The sequence below is a fragment of the Anastrepha ludens genome, chromosome 3 (assembly GCF_028408465.1).
Source record: "Anastrepha ludens isolate Willacy chromosome 3, idAnaLude1.1, whole genome shotgun sequence".
NCBI classification, from domain to species: Eukaryota; Metazoa; Arthropoda; class Insecta; order Diptera; family Tephritidae; genus Anastrepha; species Anastrepha ludens.
In genome coordinates, this window is record NC_071499.1 from 34,192,180 (window position 1) to 34,218,217 (window position 26,038).

Genomic DNA, 26,038 nt, shown 5'->3' on the forward strand with positions numbered 1-26,038 from the left:
ATTTCCATGGAGTTTTCGGTAATTACTGATTCATTGTCATTTATTCCTCACAACCATCTCTTAAACGTGTGAACCACTCAAGAACTCTGGCACGAGATAGACAGTCATCGCCATAAACTATTTTCATCAATTGAAATGTTTCGTTAAACATTTTACAGATTTTAAAACAAAATTTGGTACTAGCTCTTTGTTCGAACCTCCTTTTGCACCGATGACACAAAAATACTGACACTTTAGACACAATAACTTCGCTTCCATTGAACCGAATGCCACCAAGCTTTCACTGGAAGCCAGTCAGGGATGTAACGCGCTAACTCACTAAAAATATGGGGTGACGATATGTTTATACGTGTGTCACTTAGTTCTTATCTTAGTTAGCATAATAAAATCGAAAAATATATGGCATTCATTTACCACAAAGTGACAAATTCTGGAGTGCAGTCGCAAAATAAATTAAATAGTCGTAAATGTAGCATCTGCTGGTCTGCGGTAGAAATAATGTCAATGGTTTGTGTATTTTTGTAGAATTTTTTTACTACTTTTTTTTGCCCAATACGTGCCTGAATACCCTTGCTTGTATAAATTTATGGACCACATTTGCGTCTCTATGCTGCGCTTACGATATTTTGCGCCTGCGAGTTGTTTTTTTTTTTTTTTTGTTTTTTTGTACTGAGCGGCGATATCAGAAACAACAAAATGGCCGAGGAGCATCGATGGTGACAACGGCAATATGGGATTTTTCAGTCATTAAACATTTGCCAATTTTTGCTGTGTTTATTCACGCGATTTTTTTATTTTTTTAACATTTTGCACTGCCAATGGAATGAGCTCAATTGTGCAAGTGCCGTTAAGTGTTGCACAAGTGCATGTTATATGTGGCTTGCATTCGCATAAAAATACGGCTCACAGACATGTGCCAGCAAGAGGCATATAGCAATGCTGCAGTGAGAAGTGAAACTGGTATTTAGAGGCGATAATCACACTACTCCCCAAGTGACTTCGTTGCAACCAGTTGCAAAATGTTCAACTAAATAGTAGGCAAGGCAAATATGTTTATCTGATGTGACGTATGTAACGCCTCCTTCCGCTGAAATTATGGCGCACTTAGTGAATATTCTCCCCGCATAAACTCATAAGTTTGTTAGTGCATGCCAAGTGCTGGCTGCGGTCGCGTTGCTTCCGAAAATTGCTCTTGCAGCCAACATTTGAAACATAGCGTGGTAAAATGAAAACAAAAAATCAAAAAGGATGCATGGAATGAAGCTTAGACGATTTGATTTCGTTGAGGAAGTCAAGCTGTTAATCAATGAAGTTCAACACATGGGCTAAAAAGTCCCGGTCCTAACACATAGATGGCGCTAGTTTTATTGCGTTCACCTCTTTTTCAGTTGGTGCAACCTTAAAAAGACTTCTGTAAAAATTTCATGCTATTCAATTCCTTAGTTCGTGAGTTATTGTGCTCAGAGTGACGCTACTTTTGTTATTTTCAAAACAATGGAGCTAAAAGAATTTCGTCTTTTAAGAGGACCGTCTAGTTTAGCACTTTCAAAAAATCAATTTTTTTTTTGTACATTTTTCGAAAGTATATGTATGTAGAAATATTTTGTTTAAATTTCAGAGAGTTCGGAGCAGTGTAAATATATATTTTTCTTACCTAAACATCACTACCTAGAAGCGCTTGCCTGGGCGCGCAGACAGGTATACGCGCTCTCTCGAGCCCTCGGTGGGGTAATCCCTTTTTGACAATAGAGGCAGCTGCTGCTTCTTACGGTGTAAGATATATTGTCTCTTCTGACTTATTCTCTTAGAAAGTAAGCAGTATTATTCACTTTTTGGAGCAAAACGAGCCTTGAATCTCGTCTACTGCTAATTTACATCAGTTTCGCTTTTGACTTCGTGCAAGCAGTATCGATCGCATTCGAAACCATTTAACAAAGGGCATCCATTCCGTGGTAATCAGTTTTCAGACGAAACAAACACTGATTATGTGAGTAAATCAGCAGAAAAGTTATGGGTGTCCAAATTGGTCCAGGCGCTGTCGAGTACATCAGGAAGAATGATAGCGAGCGCGTCAGGAATGCGAATCGCCGCAGCGTAGAGTCTTCAAAAGAAGCCAGAACGAAAAGGAAATGAGCCCAATTGCAGAAGAATGATAAAATGGAGAGTGCAGAAGGTGTTCCTTATGGTGCAGGCATTGCTGATTGAGTCGAGGTAAGTTTTTTTTTTTTCAATTTTATATTAAAAAAACGTTAAACGCGTTTTTCTCAAAACAACGTTTTAAAAACGGTACCACAGAGTTTACAAAAACTGTTAGACCGATTCTTTTGAAACTTAAACCACATAATCTACACATACTAAACGAGGTAGTCCACCTATAAAATATTAAAATTTTGTATCGTTACTAATTGTTTATTTAAAAAAACCGCGAAAAAAAGTGCATTGTTTTTTTTAATTTTTGTCCGCCATTTTTATATTTTTCGATAAATATTGATTTTTAAAGGTGGATTAACTAGTATTTGTTATACTGAATCTAACCCATTTTTATTTTTTTACCGTTTTGCACTTCGATTTTAAGGCGTTTACGCGCGGCCACCATTTTGTACATTAAAATGCAATAAAATGAATAAAAAAAATTGTTTCTGCACAATTTAAGACTTTATATTATATCTAACAATATCTATATCTGTATCTTTCATTACATACTCAAAAATAATTCCCAAAAATAGCTTTTTTTAGCGCATGATCTGGACGGTCCCCTTAATTTTACACTGCTTCTTGATGGGAAAAAATACCGTTCAAGCAAAGAAAAGATAAAGCTTGAAAATATCATTGTTATGAGGGCTCCACTCCACCAACAATAACAATAAAACGATGGTTTGCTGACTTCAAAGGTGGTCGTCGAGGCACCGATGGTGCACAACGCGGTGGACGTCGAAAGGAGGTGGTACCACCAAAAAACGTTAAAAATATCCACAAAATCGTTCTGCATTATGAAAAGTGAAGTTACGTGAGTTAGCTGACATCGTAAAGATATCAAAAACAGGAACAATGGTAAAACTACCTGAATTGAACTGCTCCCACATTCACCGAACTCACTAGATTTGTCTCTCAGCGACTGTTGGCTGGTTGGACCGGTTGCAAATTTCGCTCAAATGAAGAGGTTATCGCTGAAACTGAGGTCTATTTTGAGGCAAAATATAAATCCATTCTACAAAAGTGGTATTGAAATGTTAGAGTGGCGCTGGATTGATTGCGTTGTTCTTGATAGAAATCAGGTTGAGGTATTAAACTAATTTTGAGCATAAAAAACCGTGTTTTCTTTGTTAGACCCGGAACTTTTCAGCCCAAGTTTTACTCTACAATTCCAATTTGTCATAATGCCAGAAATTATTCATGAAATTAAACTAAAAGCGAACTATATTCAAATAACAAAGTTTTCAATTATGAAACAAACTGATATGAAGGCCTCACTTTATTTGCCCGCTTTATACTCGTATCTCGACGCCGCCACCACAGTAGCTGAATAATTTGGTGCGTGAGAACCATTCGAGATCGCCCAAGTTCAAAACCTTGGACATAAAACATCGAATTATAGGAAAAGTTTTTTCGAAAGCGGCAGTCCCTCCCAAAACCATCTTACGTTCGCAGGCGGCATAAAATTGTAGGTCCTTTCAATTGTGGAAAAAATATCAAGACGCACGCCACAAATAAGAGGAAGAGCTCGTCCAAACAACCGCACAATGGGTGTAAGCACCAATATATGTATGTCCTACTGTGAGCAAAAAGTAAGGTGAATTTACTTGTCAAACTTCGCGGGATTAAAATTTCGCTCTAGTTATTTTTTCATGAGTTGGCAGCACTGTTAATAACATCTGGGACAACTTTCATGTGAATGTCATTATCAGTAATATATTTACGCTTGTGTTTACCAAACGACCCTGAAACAACCGACCAATCAAGCGAAGATCGTGCTAAAGGCGAGGCCAGACCGAAAAGAGCACGTCAAAGTCGTTCAAAAATAAAGGTCATGATGAAAGTTTTTTTCGATTTTCGTGGTGTGGTGCACTATGATTTCCTTCCACCTGTCCAAACTGTTAATGAGGCATATTATTTGAGCGTTATGCGTCGTTTACGTGAAGCAATTCGTCTAAAAAGACCAGAATTATGGGCCAACAACTCTTGGTTTTTGCATCACGATAATGCACCGTCTCACACTGCTCTCGTTCTTCGTGACCATTTCGCCACGCATATCGTTCCACAACCACAGATTTGGCTCCGGATGACTTCTGGCTATTCCCAAAACTCAAGAGACCACTCCGGTGAACGCGTTTCGAGTCGATTGAGGAGATAAAAGCTGAATCGAAGAAGGTGCTGATGGCTATACCGGAAATGCACTATTTGGCATGTTTCGGGGATTGGAAAAATCGTTGGCATAAGTGTATTTCATCGAGAGGGGATTATTTTGAAGGGGATACAATTGATTTAGAAGAATAAATAAAGATTTTTCATTTTACAACCAAATTCACCTTACTTTTTGCCCACAGTAGTATATGTACAGGGTGCGTACGGTATTTGATTGAAATTGAGAGTAAAGCTAATTAGTTTTTATTTTCAACAAAAATTTAATGAAACTTCTCAAACACAACCTTTTCCACAAATCTAACTTATTATGTATCTACATATAAAATTATTCAATAAAATTTCTATTAACTGCAATAACCTCCTCGTTACGGCTCCGGAAACGAGCATATCCGAGTCAAATGCTCTTTATTCAATTTGACCCTAACAGTATTAATTGCAGCATTCAGAGAAGAAATGGTGCTGTGAAGATGCTTATTGGTTTCACGCCCTACCACGCCCCTTATGTAGTAATCCAGGATATTGAGGCCTGGGGAGTTAGGCGGCCATAAGTTTGTGTGAAGGAGCAGAGTATTGTTGAAAGGTGACTATGAACCCAGAGTTTCACTACTGTCTCTAAAACCTCAATATATGCGGCAGATTTTATTCGAAATCCTTGAGTGAAGAAGTCTAGTGGCATGACACGTCCTTTTTTGCTCACAACACCTCAAACCATAACAAAGGCTGGTAACTTCATATGCATGGAACCTATGTAGGATTGGGACATAGATATCTATCATTTATACGGTCGATAGTGGTCAAAATTTTTTTTCGCCAAAAAAAAAAAAACAATAAGATCGTTTTGATCGGATAACTCGCTGTTCTCGTATTTGCTCCGACATAAACTGTCTTCTGCGCATACCGTAGGACCTATAGCGGAGATTTTCAGGGACAACTCGACATATAAGACCCTCAGAAATATTATACTAAGCACTCTCGCAAGAGCCCTCATTGATTTTGAAGGGTCCTCGTCAATGATCATGTGCACTTGTTGAATAAATTCTGCAGATCGGGCATGGCCAGAACCTTCCTCGTGTTTTTCGCGTATTGTAACAGACACTTTCAATTCGCCGTTTGATGCATTCAATTCACGGCGAACCTTTTTTTTGCTTTTTTTTTAGTCAGGAGGTGTAAATCAAAATGTCTGAAACATTATCAAAGGCGCCGTCACACCAATGGTATGTGGGGCATGCTCCCACTAACACTATAACATTCCTCCTCCTCGGCTGACTACCACCCTGGAACCGCGTTAGCATTTCTTCGAGGTGGAGCCGCATTTATGTCTATTGACACAACAGGCTCCTGCATCCAGGTTCCACTCCTGTGGGTGTATGGAGATTTTACGCCACCGATAGTATTCACTTCTCCCACTGTCTTCGAAAGCAGTTGCGGTGGGTATGAAACATCGGAGAATATGCAATAGTCCGATACTCACAAACTATTGCCTTGTCTTCAGTTGGATACTGTTGTGAGTGTTTGTCTCAAGCATCTGTGTCTGTCGTCGGTTTGTCTAAAACAGTTTTTCTCCCCTGTCCACCAGCTAGCAAAGGTACCAAAAACGTTCTAATGAACAATAGGCTTTATAACCAGAAGGTTGTTTTGTATTTTGTATTTTTTTCTTCTTCCTTTTCTCCTAAGATCTGTCGAATTATGACTTAGCTGATTTAAGTAGAAATAATATAGATGGCCTTGCTACCTAATTAATTTAATATTTTTATAGTATTGAATACTTAGTCTATCTTTCTGCTTCTACTTCTGCTGCCACTGTTGTTGTTGCATTAGCAACTGCTGCTGTCGTGTTTCAGGGCTTTCCTTTCCCAGTCAATGCGGTTAAGCTTCGTCACGACTGTAGTCGCGTACGTTTTTACGGCGTCACATTTAGTGATGGTCGAGCACATATCCTGGACAAAACTTGCGTGGGATTGCGGATGTTCGAATGCCTTAGCTAGCATTGCTCGTTCTTCACTGAAACGTCTGCAGTGAAAGATCACATCTTCTGCGCTCTCGACTCGAGCAACTCGGGCAAAAAGGGCTGTCGGCCAGCTGGAAACGGTGTAGATATTCAAGGAAGCAGCCGTGTCCGGTGAGTATCTGAGTTAGGTAGTAATCAATATCGCCATGCTTCCTATTCATCCACCCTTCAAGGTTTGGTATGAGTTTGTAAGTCCACCGGCCGTTGGTTGACTCAACCCATCTTCTTTGCCAATCGACCATCGATCGCATTCTTTCTACCGCCGTCGCGTTCTGCTACCGTCGGTTTCACTCCTTTTACTCCATGGAGGCTATACAACTCCATTGCATGAATATTAGAGCGGGTCGATTTAAAAATAGCTCATTGCTCTGTGAAAATCGCATTCTAGGGATCAAAATATGAAACTTTGCCGAAGGAACCATACCCTAAAACGAATTCTGATGTCCCCCAATTTGGGTCGAACGAAAAATCCCACTTTGACCCATTTAGAGTGCTCCAATCGAGTCCAAATGTATGACCGACCCCCACACTTTGGACGGTCGATCCACCCATGCCATTGGCACACCCCTTGGAACTCCCCTGGGGGGTTCCCCATGCAATCATTTCAAAATATCACCATTTTTGGCCTTTACATGAGAAAAGAAACTAAAAAGTTCGACCCAAATTGGGGGACATCAGAATTCGTTTTAGAGTTATGGTTCCTTCGGCAAAGTTTCTTATTTTGATCCCTAGAATATGATTTTCACAGAGCAATGGGCGATTTTTTTGCCTCCCCACAAATCGACCCGGCCTAATGAATATCTACTGGTATCTTTCTAGCAACAATGCATATTGCGGCGTCTGATACCGTTCTATAAGCGCATATGGCTATGTTTAGCCTCAGCCCATATCGGCGCCGCATATAGTACGATAGAGTCCATCACAGTCGGTATGAGTCGTCTCCTCTCTCCTTACGGGCCACCTATGTTAGGCAGAATTCTTGCGAGTGCGCCCTTGAGAGCCACTGCTTTACAATTAACTGCTGCCAGATGATGCTTGAAGTTTAGCCTCGTGTCGAGCATGACAGCAAGAGATACTTAATCGCCTCGTGTGAGAATATTTTGTGTCCGCCAACCGTGCTCCTCATAATCTTTTTTGACTTTCGCGCGCTTATAAGCACGGCCTCTGTTTTCTGGGCTGCCAACTCCAAGCCCGCATTACCGAGTCAACAAGGTACTCTCCCTGCTGCATCGTTACATTTTGCTTCCAGCTGATCTAACCGCTTGTCTACAGCTACCAGCGGAATATCATCGGCATATCCTACGATCTCCATCTTATCGGGAAGTTTCAGTTTTATGACCCCGTCGTACATAACGTTCCAAAGTGTTGGCCCCAGGACCGATCCTTGAGGGACCCCACCTGTAACTTCGTACTTCACGGCGAACCTTATGAACGAATAAAAGCGGCACACTTGAGAAATGAAATGTGAGAAATCAGCGTGGCTTTTGAGATACTTGAAACTGAGAAACTTACTATACCAAACTTCAATGGGCTATAACCCTCAAAATTTGCCTAAAAATTTTGAATTTTGATTAAATTATTAAAATAAAATAGGTTGCTTGAAAATAAAAATAAATAACAACAACAAACTGGAACTAGTGGCAAAGTGAACTGGTAGTAAGCAAGTGACTACAGAACTAGTAGCAGGTTGGACTGTGGGGATTGGCAACGCAGCACTAGGCAGCGCACAGCATTGCCAACTGCTGCGTCAGCAATTTTTTATACCCCGGCTTTTATGGCTCATTGGTTCGTAAATAAAACGAAGCTATTTAAAATGCCTAGAGTGGAACATTAATTAAGCAAATTCCATTAAAGTGCACTCATCTCCCCAACGGATGGTTTAAGCCTCATAACACCGTCATTGAAAGCCACAGCGAGGGTAAAAAACCACGCTGCAAATGTAACCTTCACTTAATTTAAGATGCCACAGCAATTATAAAGGTTTGTTTTTTATTTTGTTTTAATACATAAAAATTTTACATAAAGCAAAAAGATGGCACGAAGCTAAAAAGTTTGATCATAGATATAGGTTCAGGATTGTGACGTTCACGCGAGCCGCACAACCAACCGCCCAGTTGTTGCAATGAAAAATTATTCAAGCAACCACTTAATAAGCAGCATCAGCTCTCACAGGGGCATTAAAGTGCAAAAAAGCAGTTATTCGAATGCCAAAAATACGAAAAGCTACAATTCATAAGCTCAATGTTTTTTGTTTTTGTGTTGTTTCCTAGACGATAAGTAATCCCTTGAAAGGCGAGAAGCCACAGTCGCAGCCACAGTCAACTTAAGAAATTTCGGCTTTACGTTGCGGGTAATTAAGCGACGTTGTTACATTAAAATTAATATATGTGTGTGTATGTTTGTGTGTGCGTGTATCACGCCCATTAAAAGCGAAAACAAGAATTTGCGTGATGGCAATAAAGGCGAAAATTTACTAATGCAACAGTTCAAATGGCACCCGACTAAAGCTGACGGGCTTGCCAAAATGTCAGCGGGTTCAAGAAGGAAGGCAAACAGCGCCTTAAAATTTTAACGTCTCAAACAAAGCACAACAAATACCATACAGCCTTTTCTCAGCAGCATCATTAAGAGTGCTGAAATGGGAAGAGTTAGTGAAATGAAAAGGAAATGAGTAGCGAAATGTTTGCCATTATTCCTTACGCCACACGCACATTCCAGTTCCAAAGTTATGCAAAAGTTTTCATACGTTAACGCATTTGCGGCTGCTGTGGCTGTATATGTACCTACTAATTTGTACACCGCATACCAACTACAGCACAGCAACAAACATTCTAGTGTTAACAACAGTCGCCTAACAACAAGAAACATCAGGTATAGCATTAATAATACCCACACATAGCAACACACAACAACGCACAACAAAAGCAAACATATCACCCAAATTAACAGAGTTATTATAAAATTTAAATGAATTTGGCCACTGTGGAAAGGGACCACGAATTGTGCTGATGAAGGTCGGAAAATGTGGAGTACCAAAAAGTGCTTCACAGGCTTTTTTTACAAAAGTTAAGAATAATAGTTAAATGTGAAAAATAATAAAAAATGAATACATGGTTTTATAATTTCCTCGAAATAAGCTGTATTATTTGAAATATTTTTGAAATTAATATATAATTTCCTCGAAATAAACTGTATTATTTGAAATATTTTTGAAACACAACTTTTGTTTGATTTTAGATTACATTCTTCGAAATATCTTTCTGTGGCCTCCACACAAAATAACTTAAGTCAACTTAGTCCTTTTCAGAATTTTCAAAAAATTGTTTTTTTTTGCTTTTTTTGCAATTTCAAAAGCATAGTATCTTAGGAATATACTGTGAAATTTTCATACGGAAATTCCCAATATTGTGGCTTCTACAGCCCATTAACTAGGTTGAGAGCGGTCCGCGCGCTCCTGTACTCCAAGCTTTAAACTCATTTATCTCGAAATGACTTTTTCGGCCTGGTGTTGTCAAAAAACAAAAACTTTTCAACCAAATCGTCTGAAATTTGAGTATGTTGCTCACAACATCAATGGCTATCGCCCGTACTTTTTGGTCTTTCAGATGAATAGAAGAGCCAAACTGGACAACACCGTCCAGGTCCAATTTTTCTGGAGGGTCAACTTCAGCGCCATTTTTAAAATTATTAAAATTTAAAAAAAATTTCTTTTTCATTTTTCTGTATAAAAGAAGTTTAATAAAAAGCCTAAAAAATTTAAATATCGTTTTTCATTTTTTTTATTATAAAAAAAAGTTCCTAAAATACCCTAAATTTTCGAGCCCTAGACCACCGAGAGCCCTTAATGGCTAAAAGTAGAAGGCCGAATCCATTTTTTGGAAATGGAAGCGTACATCATTACTTGCATTCCTTGCGCTCAATCTCGACGCAAGTATGTCTTGAGAAACCTCTGTTCAGATAAGCCGTAATAATAGTTAATCATAAGTGGTTTTAGCACTAAAAAAGTATTTAGTGCAAACACATTTTAGGCTGGCTTGAAGAATCTTGTGTATTTCTACCATGAAAATGCTTTTCATGAATACCATTTTTTGTTCGGAGGCTGTAAAATTCAAATACCCTTTACCTAAAACGCATAAACTGGAACGAAACTCGGCTTAAAAAATAATAAAACAATCAGCTATTTTCTATACCTTTAACCTTAAAAGAGCCCCTATGACAATTGTTAGCAAAACCATAAAAGTTTGAAATGATCTCTCTTAGCAACTTTTTACCGAGTTTTTTTCTTTTTTTTCGTTGTTCACTCCTATCGGGAGCATAGGGCCTCGACAAGATGTCTTGCGTTGGTTTTGTTAATCTATTTGATTTCTGACAGGGTAGGTGATTAGCGTGCCGCCACCGGTTCTAAATAGTGTAAATACCGACCTGTCGCTGCTTAGGAACAACATTTCTTACTATCATAGTTGGAGCGCCATCTGTGTTTCAGATTTTTCTGCCAGAAGGATCACTTAGATGGTTGAGGACTTCACTAAATTTGGTGTATCTGGGCTATTACCGCGCTTGCCCGCTTCCTTTTGCTGGCGCCACTGATGCAATGTGTAACAGTGTTTTTTTGTTTGTCTTTTGCTTCTCTTAGCAGCCACAATGCAAGTATATTAATGCGCTGACTATTGTGCGGGAGTGAAGTAATGATGGAAGGGATAAGTTTATGGGTTTGAGGAATGAAATTTTTTTTTTATTTATTTATTATTTTATTTATTTTTTTTTAGGAACAGGGAAAGTGCGAGAACCATGCTCTACGGGGGATTCTAACCCACAACCTTTGAAATACCTGGCTAGTGCACTTACGCTAGACTACCGATTACCGAGTTAACCACATTTTTTAATGCGCTATGTAGCAAAACAAGGACCCCGAAGAAGGGGAGGGATTGTTTTGTTCCACTCGATGCAGTAGACGCAGTATAGCGACTATAAGTGCGAAGGAATTTTGAGCCCTACCTCACTCACCAAAAAAAAAATGTACCAAAATAACGTAGATAGTTTTACAATTATTACCATTTATTGATTCTTTTTTCTTGTTTTTTTCTGGTACAACTAATTTTGGTACTCGATTATAGCCATTGTACCAAAATTGGCTTATTGCCTGAATACCCCCATTATTTAAAGCGTAGCCGCGGCAAGCAAAATAGGTATTCTAGTCACTGTTGAGTGAAGTTTTAATATCTATTCGCTTACTTACCAGCTATCGTTTTTAATTCCCAGGCAACTCTGCATTCTCCGTGCAAATGCTGCTCTTCGAGCGGAAACGGAAGTGCTAGGTAACAGCTTAAATGAATGGGTGTGGGAAGTTGTAAAAGCGAGAATACGAAACATAAGCACGAACAGAAGAAAATAAGGCTATTTTGAGTGGCACAAAAAAGCAAACGGTAAGAAAGAAGGTGTTTTCTAAACTAGCAGTAACAAAGCAACGCGTCGCTAAGAAGAGCCAATCAAAGAACGTTGGATCGATACCGACACCGCCAGTTTAGGTAAGCATTCGCTTTAGAGGAGTTGTAAGGAAAGTATTGCATTGGTTTTAAAGCATGGTAAGCATGAAGCAAGAAGACATAAATTTTAATTTAAATACACAAGTATTGATATCTTCTGAAAGCCACCGAAAAAGAAACTCTCTAAAAAGGAAAAAGCGCGGCTGGAGGCCGAACAGGCCGAGCTGCTACGCATCGAAATGGAAAAAGAGAGGTAAGAGTTAATAAATTCACGATATACCCACTTGCATATCACGCACTAGTATTCCGCACTCAGACAACGAAAACTCGAGGAAGAGCGTCAACGTCGCCAAATTGAATACGAGCAAGCCAAACGCCGTCAGAAGGAAGAAATTCTAGAAAATAAAGAACGACGCGCACAGCTACGCAACAGTATGGCTTTCTTCACAGAGGTGCGCGAAGTAACGTCTGGTATAAAGGCGCTGGAGCAGGAAGAACGAGAATGGGAAAGATTTATGCGTTGCAATGGTTTACCCAATGCTAACAGTCCAAGTGACTTACGCCGCTACATACATCAATGGCGCAGCGATATGGAGCGGCGCGAGCGTGCATCACGCAATTGGTTGTTAAATACGAACGAACGGACACTACTCACGCAAGATCTCGATGCGCCGGACTTATCGCGTAAAAGTTTGCGCCTACAGCAGGGCAATGCGGGTGATGTGTATGCGCAGCGAATACGTGAAGTGTTGGGGGTGAGTTGAGTGAGTGAAACGGAAGAGAGAGCGGAAAAGAGTGGTGGATTGAGAGGGAGACGGCAGGGTGAAAGATTGAATGAATATAATGACAGTTTCCACTCATTCTCAGATACTCACAGAGTTGGACGAGGCGATCGCTGATAAGAAGAAGCCACCGCATATCGTTAGCGATCTCATCTGTCTGAAAATGGAGATTCGCGTGCTCTTGAGCGAACACCTGGATGAGTTTACCTATAAAACGATGTCGCATATTGATCGTGATATGGAGTGCGTACCATTGGAACTTGAAACTTGTTTTGCATGACTTAACTTTGTTTTCGTTATTTAGAATCGATAGGCCGGGGGTTTTCAAGCACATCTATGAATCTGATGTCTTCAAGAGCCATTTTTGGACTTACTCGAAAGATGCACAAATGTAAGTTAAAGCACAAATATTTTTGATATTAAAGTTAGTGAAATATAAATTTAATCTACCCAAATATGATTTTACCTAAATTGTCAAACCGGCGAATGGGACTAATTTCGTATAACTTCCGTAGAACAAGAAATTTATAACTCCCACTTCAGTTCTAATCAAACAATTTTTCAATCATAATTGATTAAAAACAGAACTGCAATTTATTTTAATTGTCCTATAAAATAACTAATAGTAATAGATAACGTATTTAATTAAATCTTCTTAGACGTTTTTTCATATTTGGATACAATAGTATTAGTTACAGATGAGAGAGAAGTGGTTAGAGTTATGACTCATGATGAATAGATTTAAAGGTGTTGCCAATATCAGACCGTCAGCCGGCTCTCAGCGAATTTGGCAGAACCAACTGATGAGCTGACGTAGCAGCAGTTTGTTTACGAAAAAAACTAAGAATGTGTTAGTGATACAGTCGACTCTCGTTAAATCAAACCTGGGATATTTCGAACCTCTCATTAATTCAAAGTTATCACGAGTCCCCTACAAAATCTCTTTACATTTCGAATTATGTCCATACATTTTTATGCACTCAGTAATTCGAACGAAAAAATCATTGCTACAACGCGATAATTCGAATTCATATGGTCAAACACTCAACAATTTAAATTTGCAAAGTTTCTTGGTGTGTTAGTAAGAACTTTGGGACTCCCCTGAAAATACCTTTACTGTGCGTGGTTTCGTTTTACGCATAAAACATAGGCACATTTTGACGCACGCTTCCGCACGAATCGCTTCGTTGGTATACAGATTACAAATTTGTATTAAATATGAGTCCTAAAAAGTATCAATATTTGACGATTGCTGAAAAAGCAAAATTAATTCAAAAAGTAGAAGAAGGTGAGAGAGAGAAACGATGTTGCAAAAGAATTCAGGATTCGTCTCAGTACTCTCTCAACTATAATAAAGGAGAAGGAAAAGAGTACGGAAAAGAACAACTAAAGGTGAATTTCCTCGTCTGGAAGAAAGCCTGGTCTTTGGGCTTAGACAGTGTAGAGGTCAAAAAGTATCTATTAGCGGAACTTTGTTAGAGGAAAAAGCAAAAGAGTTCGTGTCTACTCTAAACATACAAAACTTTGCGACAAGTGAAGGGTGGCTTACAAATTTAAAAAATAGGAATGGAGTCATGTTTAAAAAAGTTTGTGTTTGCTCAGATTGGCATGGGAAATTGAAGGCACTGATTGAAAACTATGATACTATAATAGTAAAGAGAGGTTGACAGTTCCACTTGCAGTAAATTTTAATGGATCGGAAAAACTTAAGTCCTATGAATAAGTTCGTGCGGTTTTTTTTCGAAATTTGAAACTTTATTGACGTAAAATGGTTACAAATTTAATATTCAAAATATTGTCCATCGCTTACTACTACTTTTTCCCATCTTTCTGGCAATTCACGGATTCCCTTTGTGAAAAATTCGGTCGGTTTTGCCGCAATCCACGAATCGATCCATTTTTTGACTTCATCGTAATTACGGAAGTGCTGGTCAGCCAGGCCATGTTGCATCGATCGGAAGAGATAGTAATCGGATGGCGCAAGGTCTGGACTATACGGCGGGTGGGGTAGGACATCCCATTTGAGCGTTTCTAAGTATGTTTTGACCACTTGTGCAACATGTGGCCGAGCATTGTCATGTTGCAAAATAACTTTGTCGTGTCTATCGGCGTATTGCGGCCGTTTTTCTCGCAGTGCTCGGCTCAAACGCATCAATTGTCGTCGGTAGACATCCCCCGTAATCGTTTCATTCGGTTTCAGTAGCTCATAATACACAACACCCAGCTGGTCCCACCAGATACACAGCATAACCTTCAGGCCATGAATATTCTGCGCCGACGTCGATGTTGAAGCATGGCCAGGGTATCCATACGTTGCCCGACGTTTTGGATTGTCGTAATGGACCCACTTTTCATCGCCAGTCACAATTCGATGCAAAAAACCCTTTCTTTTGTGCCGTTGAAGCAGTTGTTCGCATGCCATAAAACGGCGTTCAACGTCTCTTGGCTTCAATTCATACGGCACCCAATGGCCTACCTTTCGGATCATTCCCATGGCTTTTAAACGTTTGGAAATGGTTGATTGATCAACTCCCAAAGTTTTTGCAACCTCTTCTTGCGTTTGAGCCGGATCTTGATCGAGCAATTCCTCCAATTCGGTATCCATGAACTTTGGCGGCGCACCCTCGCGTTCTTCGTCTTCCAAGCCAAAATCACCACTTTTAAAGCGTGCAAACCACTTCTGGCACGTTCGCTCAGATAGAGCATGCTCACCATAAACTTCCACCAAGATACGATGACTTTCGGCTGCTTTTTTCTTCATATTAAAATAATGAAGAAGAATTCCCCGCAAAAACACATTATTTGGCACGAAATTCGACATTTTCAAGTGTGGTAAAAATATTGTTGTTTACGCTTCAAATAAAAAACTTATACTGACGTTTGTGCCTTACGACAGTAGCTCTCCAATGAATATTTGGAAATGTGGATCGATGGAATAATAATAATAATAATAATCAAGCAATGAAACCGCAATGTTTTAACCCTTTCGGTACGGAACTCTATGCGCAGTAGTAGATTTCGCTTAATGCAAAAAAGGAGTTGGGAAGTTATTCTGGCGCGTGCTTTCCCAGAATGGTACTATTATTATTATTACTTTCGTTTTAGGGCGGAACAAAGAGTCACAAAAAGTTCTTTCCATTCAGATCTGCTCTGCGTCAGGCTCTTAGCTTCATTTCGAATCCAACAATCGTCTCGAAGTGTTCGATGACCTTCCTCGTCTACGGTTGCCTTAGGGATTCCACTCAATAGCGGCTCTTGTTAAGTCGTCATATGGTCTACGAAGGACGTGGCCAATCTCATCCCATTTTCTTTTGCAAATCTGAAGAAGTATTTTGGTTTGCTGAGTTGTTCTTCATAGATCTAGATTTATATCGGCCGCTGTTGCTGTCAAAGATCCTCAGCTTTGGGCGTTGTGAAATGCGTGATGCTTTCCAGACTGGGCACAGGGACTCGTGCGCTTTAAACAGGAGATACCATGTGAGGGTGACGTTGACACTTGAAAGGGATAGGTTATGTATTCGCGTCACCAACCCCATTTGCCCATTTTAAGGTAGTAGTTAATGACCCCCCACGTTCGTTTCTTAAGCACCACACTGATGTGCGCTAACAAACCTTATGAACTATCAATCAAAATCAAATAAATATACACGTAAACTAACTCAACCAGAAGCTCAAGTAATATATACTTCCTGGCACAGCTTCCAGCAATCAGCCTAAGCGGCGAACAGTCATATATTAAAACACACTAATTTCAATCAATGTCCTTACTAAGTCCATGTGTCAAAATAAATTCACTACCTAAGCTCTCCGAAGCACAACTTAATGATAAGAGGGAAAGCTTCTGACCTCCTAAGACCCAACAGTAGAAGCCATGAAACGTTACAAAAAGCAGAGTGGTTTCCTTTCAGGTTGCAAGGGATGAAAAGAAGGGAGCAGAAGATATTCGTTTTTGATAAGTCTTTCTATTGAAGAAAGTTTTTAGGAAATATAAATAAGACTCAATCTTTACTACTTCACAGACGGCTCTGGAACTTAAGTCTAATCACATTGCTAGATGTTGATTCGCTCGAAATATTAGACAAATAATACATTATACCTTATTTCCTTACAGCTCCGTCAATCCCAAGGCACGTATTGGGGAGCAGGCCACTTGCAACGATATCGAATTCCCAGCACTGAAACTCCAAATCGCACTGCCACTCTCAGTGGAACTACAAAGCTCCGCTATGCGTGGCCTCTGGCTAGACTACGATCATTTTAGTGATTATTGCACAAGCATCAACACAAAGAGAGTTTTGCCGGAACACATTAGTAAGTTAAAGATAATCCTCCTCTCAAGCGCTTTAAATACTTCTTTCCTCACTCATAGATATCCTCCGCTATACCAAAAAAGAGTGGCATAAACGCAAAGACATCTTGCAGAATATGCTGGAGGACTGCACCAAGGATAGTCCTTTGTCGAGTGGTGTGGCTGATCAGAATAGTTCTGTAGCAGCCAAACGCGAGCGCAGCTTCGATGTGGATAAAATATATGCAGAGCACGAAGAAGAGCTTAATAAGGCACGCCGTCGTGCAATCGGACCAGATGCATACGGTTTAGCTGACACCGATGTTAATTTACGCAAATATCGTATTATCGGTGGCGTTTATTGCATTGACTATTTAGAGACGCCACAACAGGATAAGCGTCTCAACGAGCGTTCATTTATAAGAACTAGTGAGTACAGTCCACCGAGCATTTCGGCACATCTTACCATAGTATAGTTAAAAAACTTCTGTTGAAATTCCAATGTCGAATATTTTTAGTCATCTCACCCGATCACTTGGGTCACAAAATATTTTACCAAAACTACAAACCACCGCCACCACCACAACCCGGTGTACGACGTTTGCCTGAGGAAATTGAAGCGGAGATGCGCATGGTTGAGGCGGCACTTGAAAAATTAGCATTGGTCAGCTTGGAGTAAGTGTTTGAATAATCAATCAAATTGGTACAATGTCAACAGCAAACAATAATTTTTCTACACTTCCCTTTTCGTTCTCTCCCCTTCGCCACGCGCTGCGTTCACGTCCACATATAGCCTACCAGACTCGGTGATTTGGTTCGAACCACCCATTGTTTGCCGCTGGGAGACACACTTCGAAACATTGGAATCAAACTTGACAGATGGTGCGAAACCACCACTTGGCAATGCTGCTAATGCGATTGCCACTTCCACCGAAGCTACACCACTTTCAACCACCACCAATACCAGTCCACTTAAGGGCTCGCCTCGTTTCCCTGCAAAGCTACGCAAACGTAGCTCACAAAAGTCTACAATGGAATCAGAATTGGCAGTCGGTGCAGCGCAAGTGGCTGGTGCTGTGCGTGAGGTTACGGACTTTGATCTATTCAACATACCGCGTGGCATCGACATCCATGGTTTATTGCAAGATTTTGTTGTGCCACGTTTGCCACCTGGCTTTTGTCTGCGCTGGGAAAAGTCAACACCAGTCTTGAGTAGCAAAGTGATGATGCGTCGACAACGCAAACAGAAGAAGAAACGACAACGCGAAGGCGGTGGTCAACGACTTATTTTGTTGGCACGCCACAAAAGTGTCAACAAGGCAGACGAAAGTGACATCTGGTCGGATACAATGGCAGAAGGTCGACACGATGAGAGCGCATTTCAAATGCGTCAAGAATATATCACGAACGACTATTTAGATTGGGACGAGCCACGTGAACTATTCCCACCAGCCGAACCAAAAAAGCTGATAAAGTTTAAGGAATATGCAACAGATAAGTATGGGGGCAATTCAAAGGGAAAAGACGTCGGACAAAAGTTGGTAATAAGTGATGGCAATCAGGATAATCACAAAAAGAATGGAAATGGAAGGAGTGGCGTTGAAACGAAGCGTGTGAGCATAAATGGAATCGCTGCACGAAATGGTACAGCAAATCTTAATGGCAACGGATGTGGCAAAAATAATGGTAATAGTCAAGGTAATGGTAATGGGCATAGCTCAGTGGCGCAAAAAAGTGGTAATGAGCAGGCGAGAGGCAGTGACGGGGCAGTAAGTGTAAGCAGCACTAGTCGAAGTACTAAGGAAACAGCTGAGGCGGAGCAATCAAAAGCGAAAGCAGTGTCGGAAAAGAAGACATATATGTTCTCCAAATTAATTGAAGTGAGTAGTTGCTAAGATATTTGTAAACAGTCAAACAAAAAAGTTTTGACACAGTGGTATTTTTCATTGAAATTTGAAAAGGTCGAGCCAAGAAGCACCAGAAGATCTTTTTCATGCTATAACACATAAATTTAATTTTTTTTTTGTTTTTTTCTTTTTTTGGTTTCAATTATGGGCCAAGTATGCAACTTCAATAAATGTTTCTCTTTTTGTAGTATGAAATACCGAAAATAGGACCTACTTATATATTTTTATCACAGAAAAAAAATGGCATGAAAAACATGCCGAATATTGTAAAAAAACTCACTGTCCCAAAACTTTTTTGACTCACTGTACAAATATGCATATTATTAGAAGGGACGTAGCAATGATTCCAATCTTTTTTATACATATTAAAGTCATAAAAAAAGTTTTGGCACAATGATCTTTTTCAAAGTACATTACGTTAATTGTAATTTTATTTTTTCCGTATTGTATCAAGTTTGAAAATTCAAAATAAGTTTATCTTTTTATAGTATAAACTAAATATTTATTAACGAAAAAAAATTAGCATGACGAAAATGTCGAATACTGTAAAAAACTCACTGTTCCAAAACTTTTTTGATTCACTGTATGTACATATTATCACAGGGCTCATAGGAACGTTCCAGGCGCGCATAGAAGAAATCTATCGTCGCATCGCCCTTCTCTTCCGTCGGGGCGTGGGCCCAAATGAGCGATAATTTGAAAAACCTCACTGTGATGTGGATTATTGAGAGACGCTCGTCCACCGGGGTGAACAACAGACTATAGCAACGAATTCTCTCTTCCACTATAAATCAAATACCAAATTTTCGTTTCTTTACATGACAGCAGTAGTAGGCGTCGCAAGGTGCAATGCTCTTCTTGCCTTGCCCGTCCATCGCATACCTTAAATGGGAGTGACGTCCCAAGTGAAGGGCAATAAGGTACTTTCTCTACTTGCGTGGGCTTCTACACAGGGATCCTATGTAATGACACGCCCGTTAGCACGATAAAGAAATGAGTGATGCTCTTTGTTAAACTTGGCCAAAATTGCGTAAGCGGTTATTGCGCCAATCCCAAAGAAGAAGAAGAATTAAAGACAGGATTTATTTTAACTATCAGTTACTTTTCAAAAAATTACGAGAGGTAGGACAGTTAGCTGATTGCGCTATATGATCACAGCAGAGTGGCATTTTTTCCTGATTTGGCTATCGAATGATCTCCGTACTTTTAGTTTTAGTTTAGTTTGGAAAAATATACAAATTTTGGTATGGCATTGAAAAGACTTGAGACTAGAAGGATAGCAGTATTGGGTAAATCAATTAGCATTCAGCTAATGGAGGTGAGAATAGCGACAACGCGGCTTAAGAACAACAAAGCCGCGGGAGCCGACGGATTGCTGGCTGAACTTCTGAAACGAGGCCTCGAGGAACTGGTAATGTGGATGCATCAGTCGGATGAAAGCATGCCTGCCGTTTGGAACTTAAGTGTGATCTGCCCAAGCCATAAGAAGGGGGATCCTGCGACCTGTGTCAATTGCCGCGGGATTAAACTTCTAAGTATCGCCTATAGAGCTCTAGCGAGCGTATTTTGTGAAAGGCTGGAGCCCCCTATCAACCAACTGATTGGACCTCTTCAGTGTGGCTTTAGACCAGCAAAATCCACCATCGACCAGAGATTCACCATACACCAAGTTTTGGAAGAGACCCATGAAAAGAGCATATAATTTAGCTAGACAGCTAGCGATTTCTCCATGCAAATAACGGATAGTGGTTCTCTTGGCCAACTGTTGCTTGCTGATACTGGAAAGATGGGCGTCAGAACACTGACGTGGAAGGTAGTGAGGTTGATGAAAAATTTGTGATGGTTTAAATTTCAAAATCACAAACTTTTGTGGAAACTTATTTAGCTTTGTTTTAAAGACTAGTTCTGCCTTAGTTAGAGGTCAAAACTCTGCGCATCAATAATTTGTTACCCCATTCAATCGCGTTTAGCTCAACATCTAACCACTAACAACTCTTACAAACTATAATATTTTATGCCACCTATACAATTTTCAATTCTTTTACAAAAGCATTGACGTTAAACATTACCAAATGCATAAAATATGAAAATACCCTTTCAAAGACATATTAGTAACATTTTATTTTCACGCCAGTTGTCCTCAAACGCTATAAAAAGCATTGTGAATAGAAGAGCAGCAATAAATAGCAAATCTCCTTTTGGGCGCAAATTTGCGCACGAAAATGAAGTATTTAAAAGCAGCTACATAACCTAAAATTGCTTTGCGCACATAACCGGCCACAAATAATCGCCATAAAGGAATTCAACGTCGACCCAACCAACCACAGAAAAATTTAATATAATAAATTTTCATTTTTTTCATTTCATCTAAGAAATTTATTATTTCTTTTATTCACATCATTCCTTATACTATATACACCATTTTCTATTCTCCTTTTTCGCTTCACATATCACCTAATGTTCTAAAGGATTTGGATCGCCTTTGCGAATTGCAGCTGCCATTACAAGCCGATGCGCTCAAAAGAATTTCGGCTAATCTTACCTCACCAGCCGCAAGCGGCTCAGCAGACTCCAATCAACCCAAAGCAACTAACGCCAATGGCGCAGCAGCTGGCAATGGTGAAGAGTTTGGCAGGCAAGCGGAAGGAGCAATGCAACCCGCTTTCACCTACTATCCGGGCTTTTCGTTTCTACGTGATTTGGATGCGAAAAATGATGCAGATAATAAAGGCGACACTGCCGGCGACCAGGAAGTAGAGGATGAAGACGAAGAAAGCAGCAGTGATGAATACGACGAGGACGCAGACGACGCGTTTGATGGCGATGGTTGGAATGATGAAGCACTTTTAGAGGACTACCAAGCGAGTGCGCGTAACGGCATAGCCTCGGCAACAAATTTAAATTCACTGCTGAGTGGTGGTGGTGGTGGTGGTGGTGAAGACAAGGCAATAGGAGGTGCTGTAGGTGGCGCTGGCGGTGGCGTACAATCAACTATTGTTGCGGCGTCAGGCGGTCTCCAGCAGCTGCTCAACAAACACAATCAGAGTGAGAGTGACAGCAGTGATGGGTGAGTGCCAGGGGCATAACACGTGCACACAAACATATGCTCATATTTGTGTTTCTCTGTTCTGTGGAACTGCTGAATTTGCCATGTGAAGATGAAGAAAAGGAAATATGTAAGGAAGTTGTGACCTTAAGTTCTGAAGGCATACAAATGCGAGTAGTAAAAGAACTTTCAGTTTGTTTCGCAAGGAATTGCGCTGAAAAGAATTTAGAATTTTAAAACTGCGAAAGTTTTAATTCTTTACTCAGGCATGGGAACTTTATGTGTTAAGCTCGCACTAGCACTCAAACAAGGACATTAACTTTAACGATTTATTTTATTTTATTTTTATTTTTCTTTTATGCTCTTCAGTTTTTAGACCTTAAACGGAATTCTTGATTACAACTATTTTTATAGCCCGTAATAGCGTCTGTCTTAGCCGAATGAGTTGATGCGTGACTACCATTCGGTAGCGGCTGGGCTCGAAACCTCGTGAAGCACCAAGATTGGTAGGTAGGTAGGTAGGTAGAAGTGGATGTTGGTCTCAAAAGCAACTCACAACCATGCCCAGAAGTTTGCTAAAGATTCTGCTTAAAAATTTTAAAGTTTTGATGAAAATTTTTTGGAATTTGTTAAATTTTTGTGAACTTTGCACATACTTTGGAACTGTGATTTATGTACTCGTATTTATAAAAAATTAACAAAAAAATGTACCATGAAAATCATTGGGAATGTTCTGTAAGGACAAAAAGTGGTTTAGTCTTATCCCTCTCTAGAAATGTGTGGAATTGAAGTCCGAACTACATAACGGAAAGCTTTAGCTGCAATTTTGTATTTCAGACAGACCATTTCACAATAATTTTTCATAACTTTTATACGCGTATTGAAAAGAAAATTCACTGTTTAATGTTTATGAAAGTAACAGTTTGACAAATTAGGTTAATGAGCTTGTGGACTTTTTTTTTTTAAATACATAGTAGCTGTGCAGCAGAAGTGTATGGTAGAAGTGAGAAACTAGCCAAAATGTGGTAAATTTACCACAGCTGTAATATGGCAACACTGAAAAGTAGCTGGAATGAAATAACATAATTGGATTTTCAATGTCTCAAAAACTTTCTCATTTATCACCTTCTTATATAAGTAATTAATTTGAACTTAATATAAAATAAAATACAAATATTGAAAACTGTATTATTACAGAATTCGTGAGCAAATTTCATGGGTAACCGTTGCTGCTCGAGGACGCCGTGAGAGGAGTCCTGCACTCATAGTTGTCCCAATTGAGGAATAGTGAGGTGGCACCTATCGTGGTACCCTTTCTTAGCTCTCAACGCATTTGAGAATATCAGCTGATTTTCGTGACGTCGCACTAATGCAATCAGTGTGGCCAAATTACCATTTTCGTAACTTTAATCAGCTTTTTTTTGTGTTCTCCAGTCTCGGTGTTTTAGTTCTTTCTCCCTGACATTTTTTTAACCTATTTTAATTAAATGTGATGTTTCTAATTATGTAAAACATAACTTCTTTTTATTATTTCAATAATTCAGTCAAGTCAATTTAGCTTTACTTTTTTGATCAGCTGGTCACATTGTAGGCGATTGCGACTATTGCTGGGCTTGCTGACTATTCGCGTGTGTCATTTATTCGCCTTATTTACATTTTTTCCAGGTTTGTTCTTGTTCTCCTCCTTGGAGCAATCAAATCTCTTTCACAACTGCAGCGTTGCCTATTTTTGGATATAACTACAATAAAAAGCACGAAACGGTCCATTTAAAGAAAAGAAAATACCAACTTTGTCTGGAATTACTTAAAGAACTTGGTCCGAGTGATAAATCGTTTTTACTGTGTGCATTTTTTTTTAAATAAATGTGCTATGGTTATGGGCAATATACTGTATGGGAAAACAAAGTTTTAAAACACCATCCTTCTAAGGCATTTTTCAGTAAGAGCGCTTCAACTTTTTTTTTGAATAAAACACAAACGGTTTGACTTTTTTAACTAATTTTTTTTTTATTATCGAGTTTGAACATATACATTTAAGTATGAAATTCGATTTCTTTTGCATGACCACCGGGTGCACGTTTTACGAAGTCCAATCATTGAACCCAATTTTCGACCACTCTTTTGCATAAATCGGCCGAAATTCCAGCAGTTTCGCGTTCAATATTGGCTCTGAGCTCACAAATCGTCGCCGGTTTGTTACTGTAGACCAATGACTTCACATAACCCCAAAGAAAATAGTCTAGAGGCGTCAAATCACACGAGCGCGGCGGCCATTCGACCGGTCCATTTCTGGAAATAATGCGCTCATCGAACTTACTCTTCAACAAATCAATTGTAGCGTGTGCTGTGTGGCTTGTGGCCCCGTCCTGTTGAAACCACATGTCGTTTAAGTCCATACCATTCAATTGCGGCCAAAAATAATCGTTTATCATGTCGCGGTATCGATTTCCATTCACAGTAACGTGGCGATCGTTCTCGTCAACGAAAAAATATGGGCCAATTACGCCGCCGGCATGTAAACCGCACCAAACAGTGATTTTTTCGGAATGCAACGGTGCCTCATGAATCACGTGTGGATTGCTTTCTGCCCAGTAACGCATATTTTGCTTGTTGACAAAGCCATTGAGCCAAAAGTGAGCTTCATCACTGAAGATGATTTTTTGGAAAAAATCTGGATTAAAGTAGCAGCAACAGAACGATTATTTTCATAAAAAATTTGCACGATTTGCAATCGTTGCTCAAGTGTATAGCGTTCCATGAAATGTATACTAATGAAGTTTACAAATGACAAGCGAAAAATAAAAAATATTGCGTCGTTCGCCCTCCCTATCGGAAAAAAGTTGAAGCGCACCTATTGAAAAACGCTTTATTTAAAACTTAAAGTAAGAGAATTCTCTTTAAAAAAGTGCTGAAAAACACTTGTTTGCTATATTTGAAGTTTTGTAACAAGATAAGGTACTCTTTTTTCATAAAACGCCTTTATGGTTGTTCAGTATTATCTGGTAGTTTTTTTTGTTTACTTAATGTATGTAGTGAAGAATACACCTCCATGGCACTAATTCGCATTCAGTAAATTCAAAGGATTTTTAAAATTTGTAAAAAGGTTTCAAATATTAAGAAGAGTTGAGAGAAAAAGATCCGATATTCTCAAAAGGAACAAAAACTAATATAGCATTTGCACTTTTAAACCTTAAATTTTATAAGGAACAACAAATTTTCAATAGCACTGAAACCTTCTCAGCCTAAGGTTTAGAAGGTGCCGCCGTAGCCGACTGCCATTCGCGGTGCGTAACTACCATTCGGGGTGCGGAGGCTCGAATCTCCGAGCATGAAACAGTAAAATTGTGGAAAAAGTGTTTTCTGATAGCGGAGGAGCTTGGCCAAACACCTAACAGTGTAAGTGTAAACGCCAATTATGTTTTTTTATAAGTTTTAAATGCAAGAGTGGCCTTTTTTAGCCTTCTTTTAATTATGCAATTTTTTTAAATTACAATTTTGGTAGCTTTCAATTAAAAAGCAAAAAAGAAAAAACCAACACGAAATTCAAAATTTTTCCCATTTTGAGTATAAAAAAGCGCTAAATTTATTGCGAAAAGCAAAGATTTGGCAACACTGCACAACTATACTAAAGTGAGGTCACGCACTCTCTGATGGACGCAATCTTGTTTCTATCATTTTTGCATAGTTTAAGTATATGTACAAGTAGCGGTTTCAATTTATCAACTTTTTCATAAGCCAGTTGAGAAATTTAGGTATATGTCAAGCGAACGAAACTTGCTCCTAATAATTGCATACTTACAGGCGAGAAAAAAAGGTGCGTGTAGCATACACATAACTCATAAAAGTACACATAACAGAAATGAAACTATCAAGGCAGACAAAGAAAGAGGGAGACACCCGAAAGAGAATGAAAGATAGAGAGAGAAAGAGGGAGAGACTCGAGTGAGAAAGAGAGAGAGAAAGAATATATATCTAAATAAATTCACAACATTTGCAGAGAATACAAATAGACAAAATTTATAAAACACGGGGAAGGGTCGACCGGTGTAGGTAAACGCCGGACACAAACCGTGGCAACAACGCGCACTACTCCGAGCGTTTATCACCTGCACAAACGCAGAGATTCGAGGACCGCGGCATCGGCATAAACTACCACAAGGCA

At 39.5% G+C, this 26,038-nt stretch overlaps 1 protein-coding gene across 1 annotated transcript in view; it reads left to right on the forward strand.

Annotated features, from left to right (window-relative positions):
* The first annotated feature begins 2,149 nt into the window (after positions 1-2,149).
* Positions 2,150-26,038, forward strand: part of LOC128857443 (dynein axonemal intermediate chain 7) — a 33,169-nt gene continuing 9,280 nt past the window's right edge. The window contains 11 exon segments of the mRNA XM_054093201.1: positions 2,150-2,211; positions 11,999-12,106; positions 12,170-12,608; positions 12,721-12,878; positions 12,940-13,026; positions 16,747-16,946; positions 17,005-17,352; positions 17,442-17,598; positions 17,717-18,803; positions 21,299-21,701; positions 21,771-21,897. Coding sequence (XP_053949176.1) covers positions 2,150-2,211; positions 11,999-12,106; positions 12,170-12,608; positions 12,721-12,878; positions 12,940-13,026; positions 16,747-16,946; positions 17,005-17,352; positions 17,442-17,598; positions 17,717-18,803; positions 21,299-21,701; positions 21,771-21,897 — 3,176 coding nt within the window.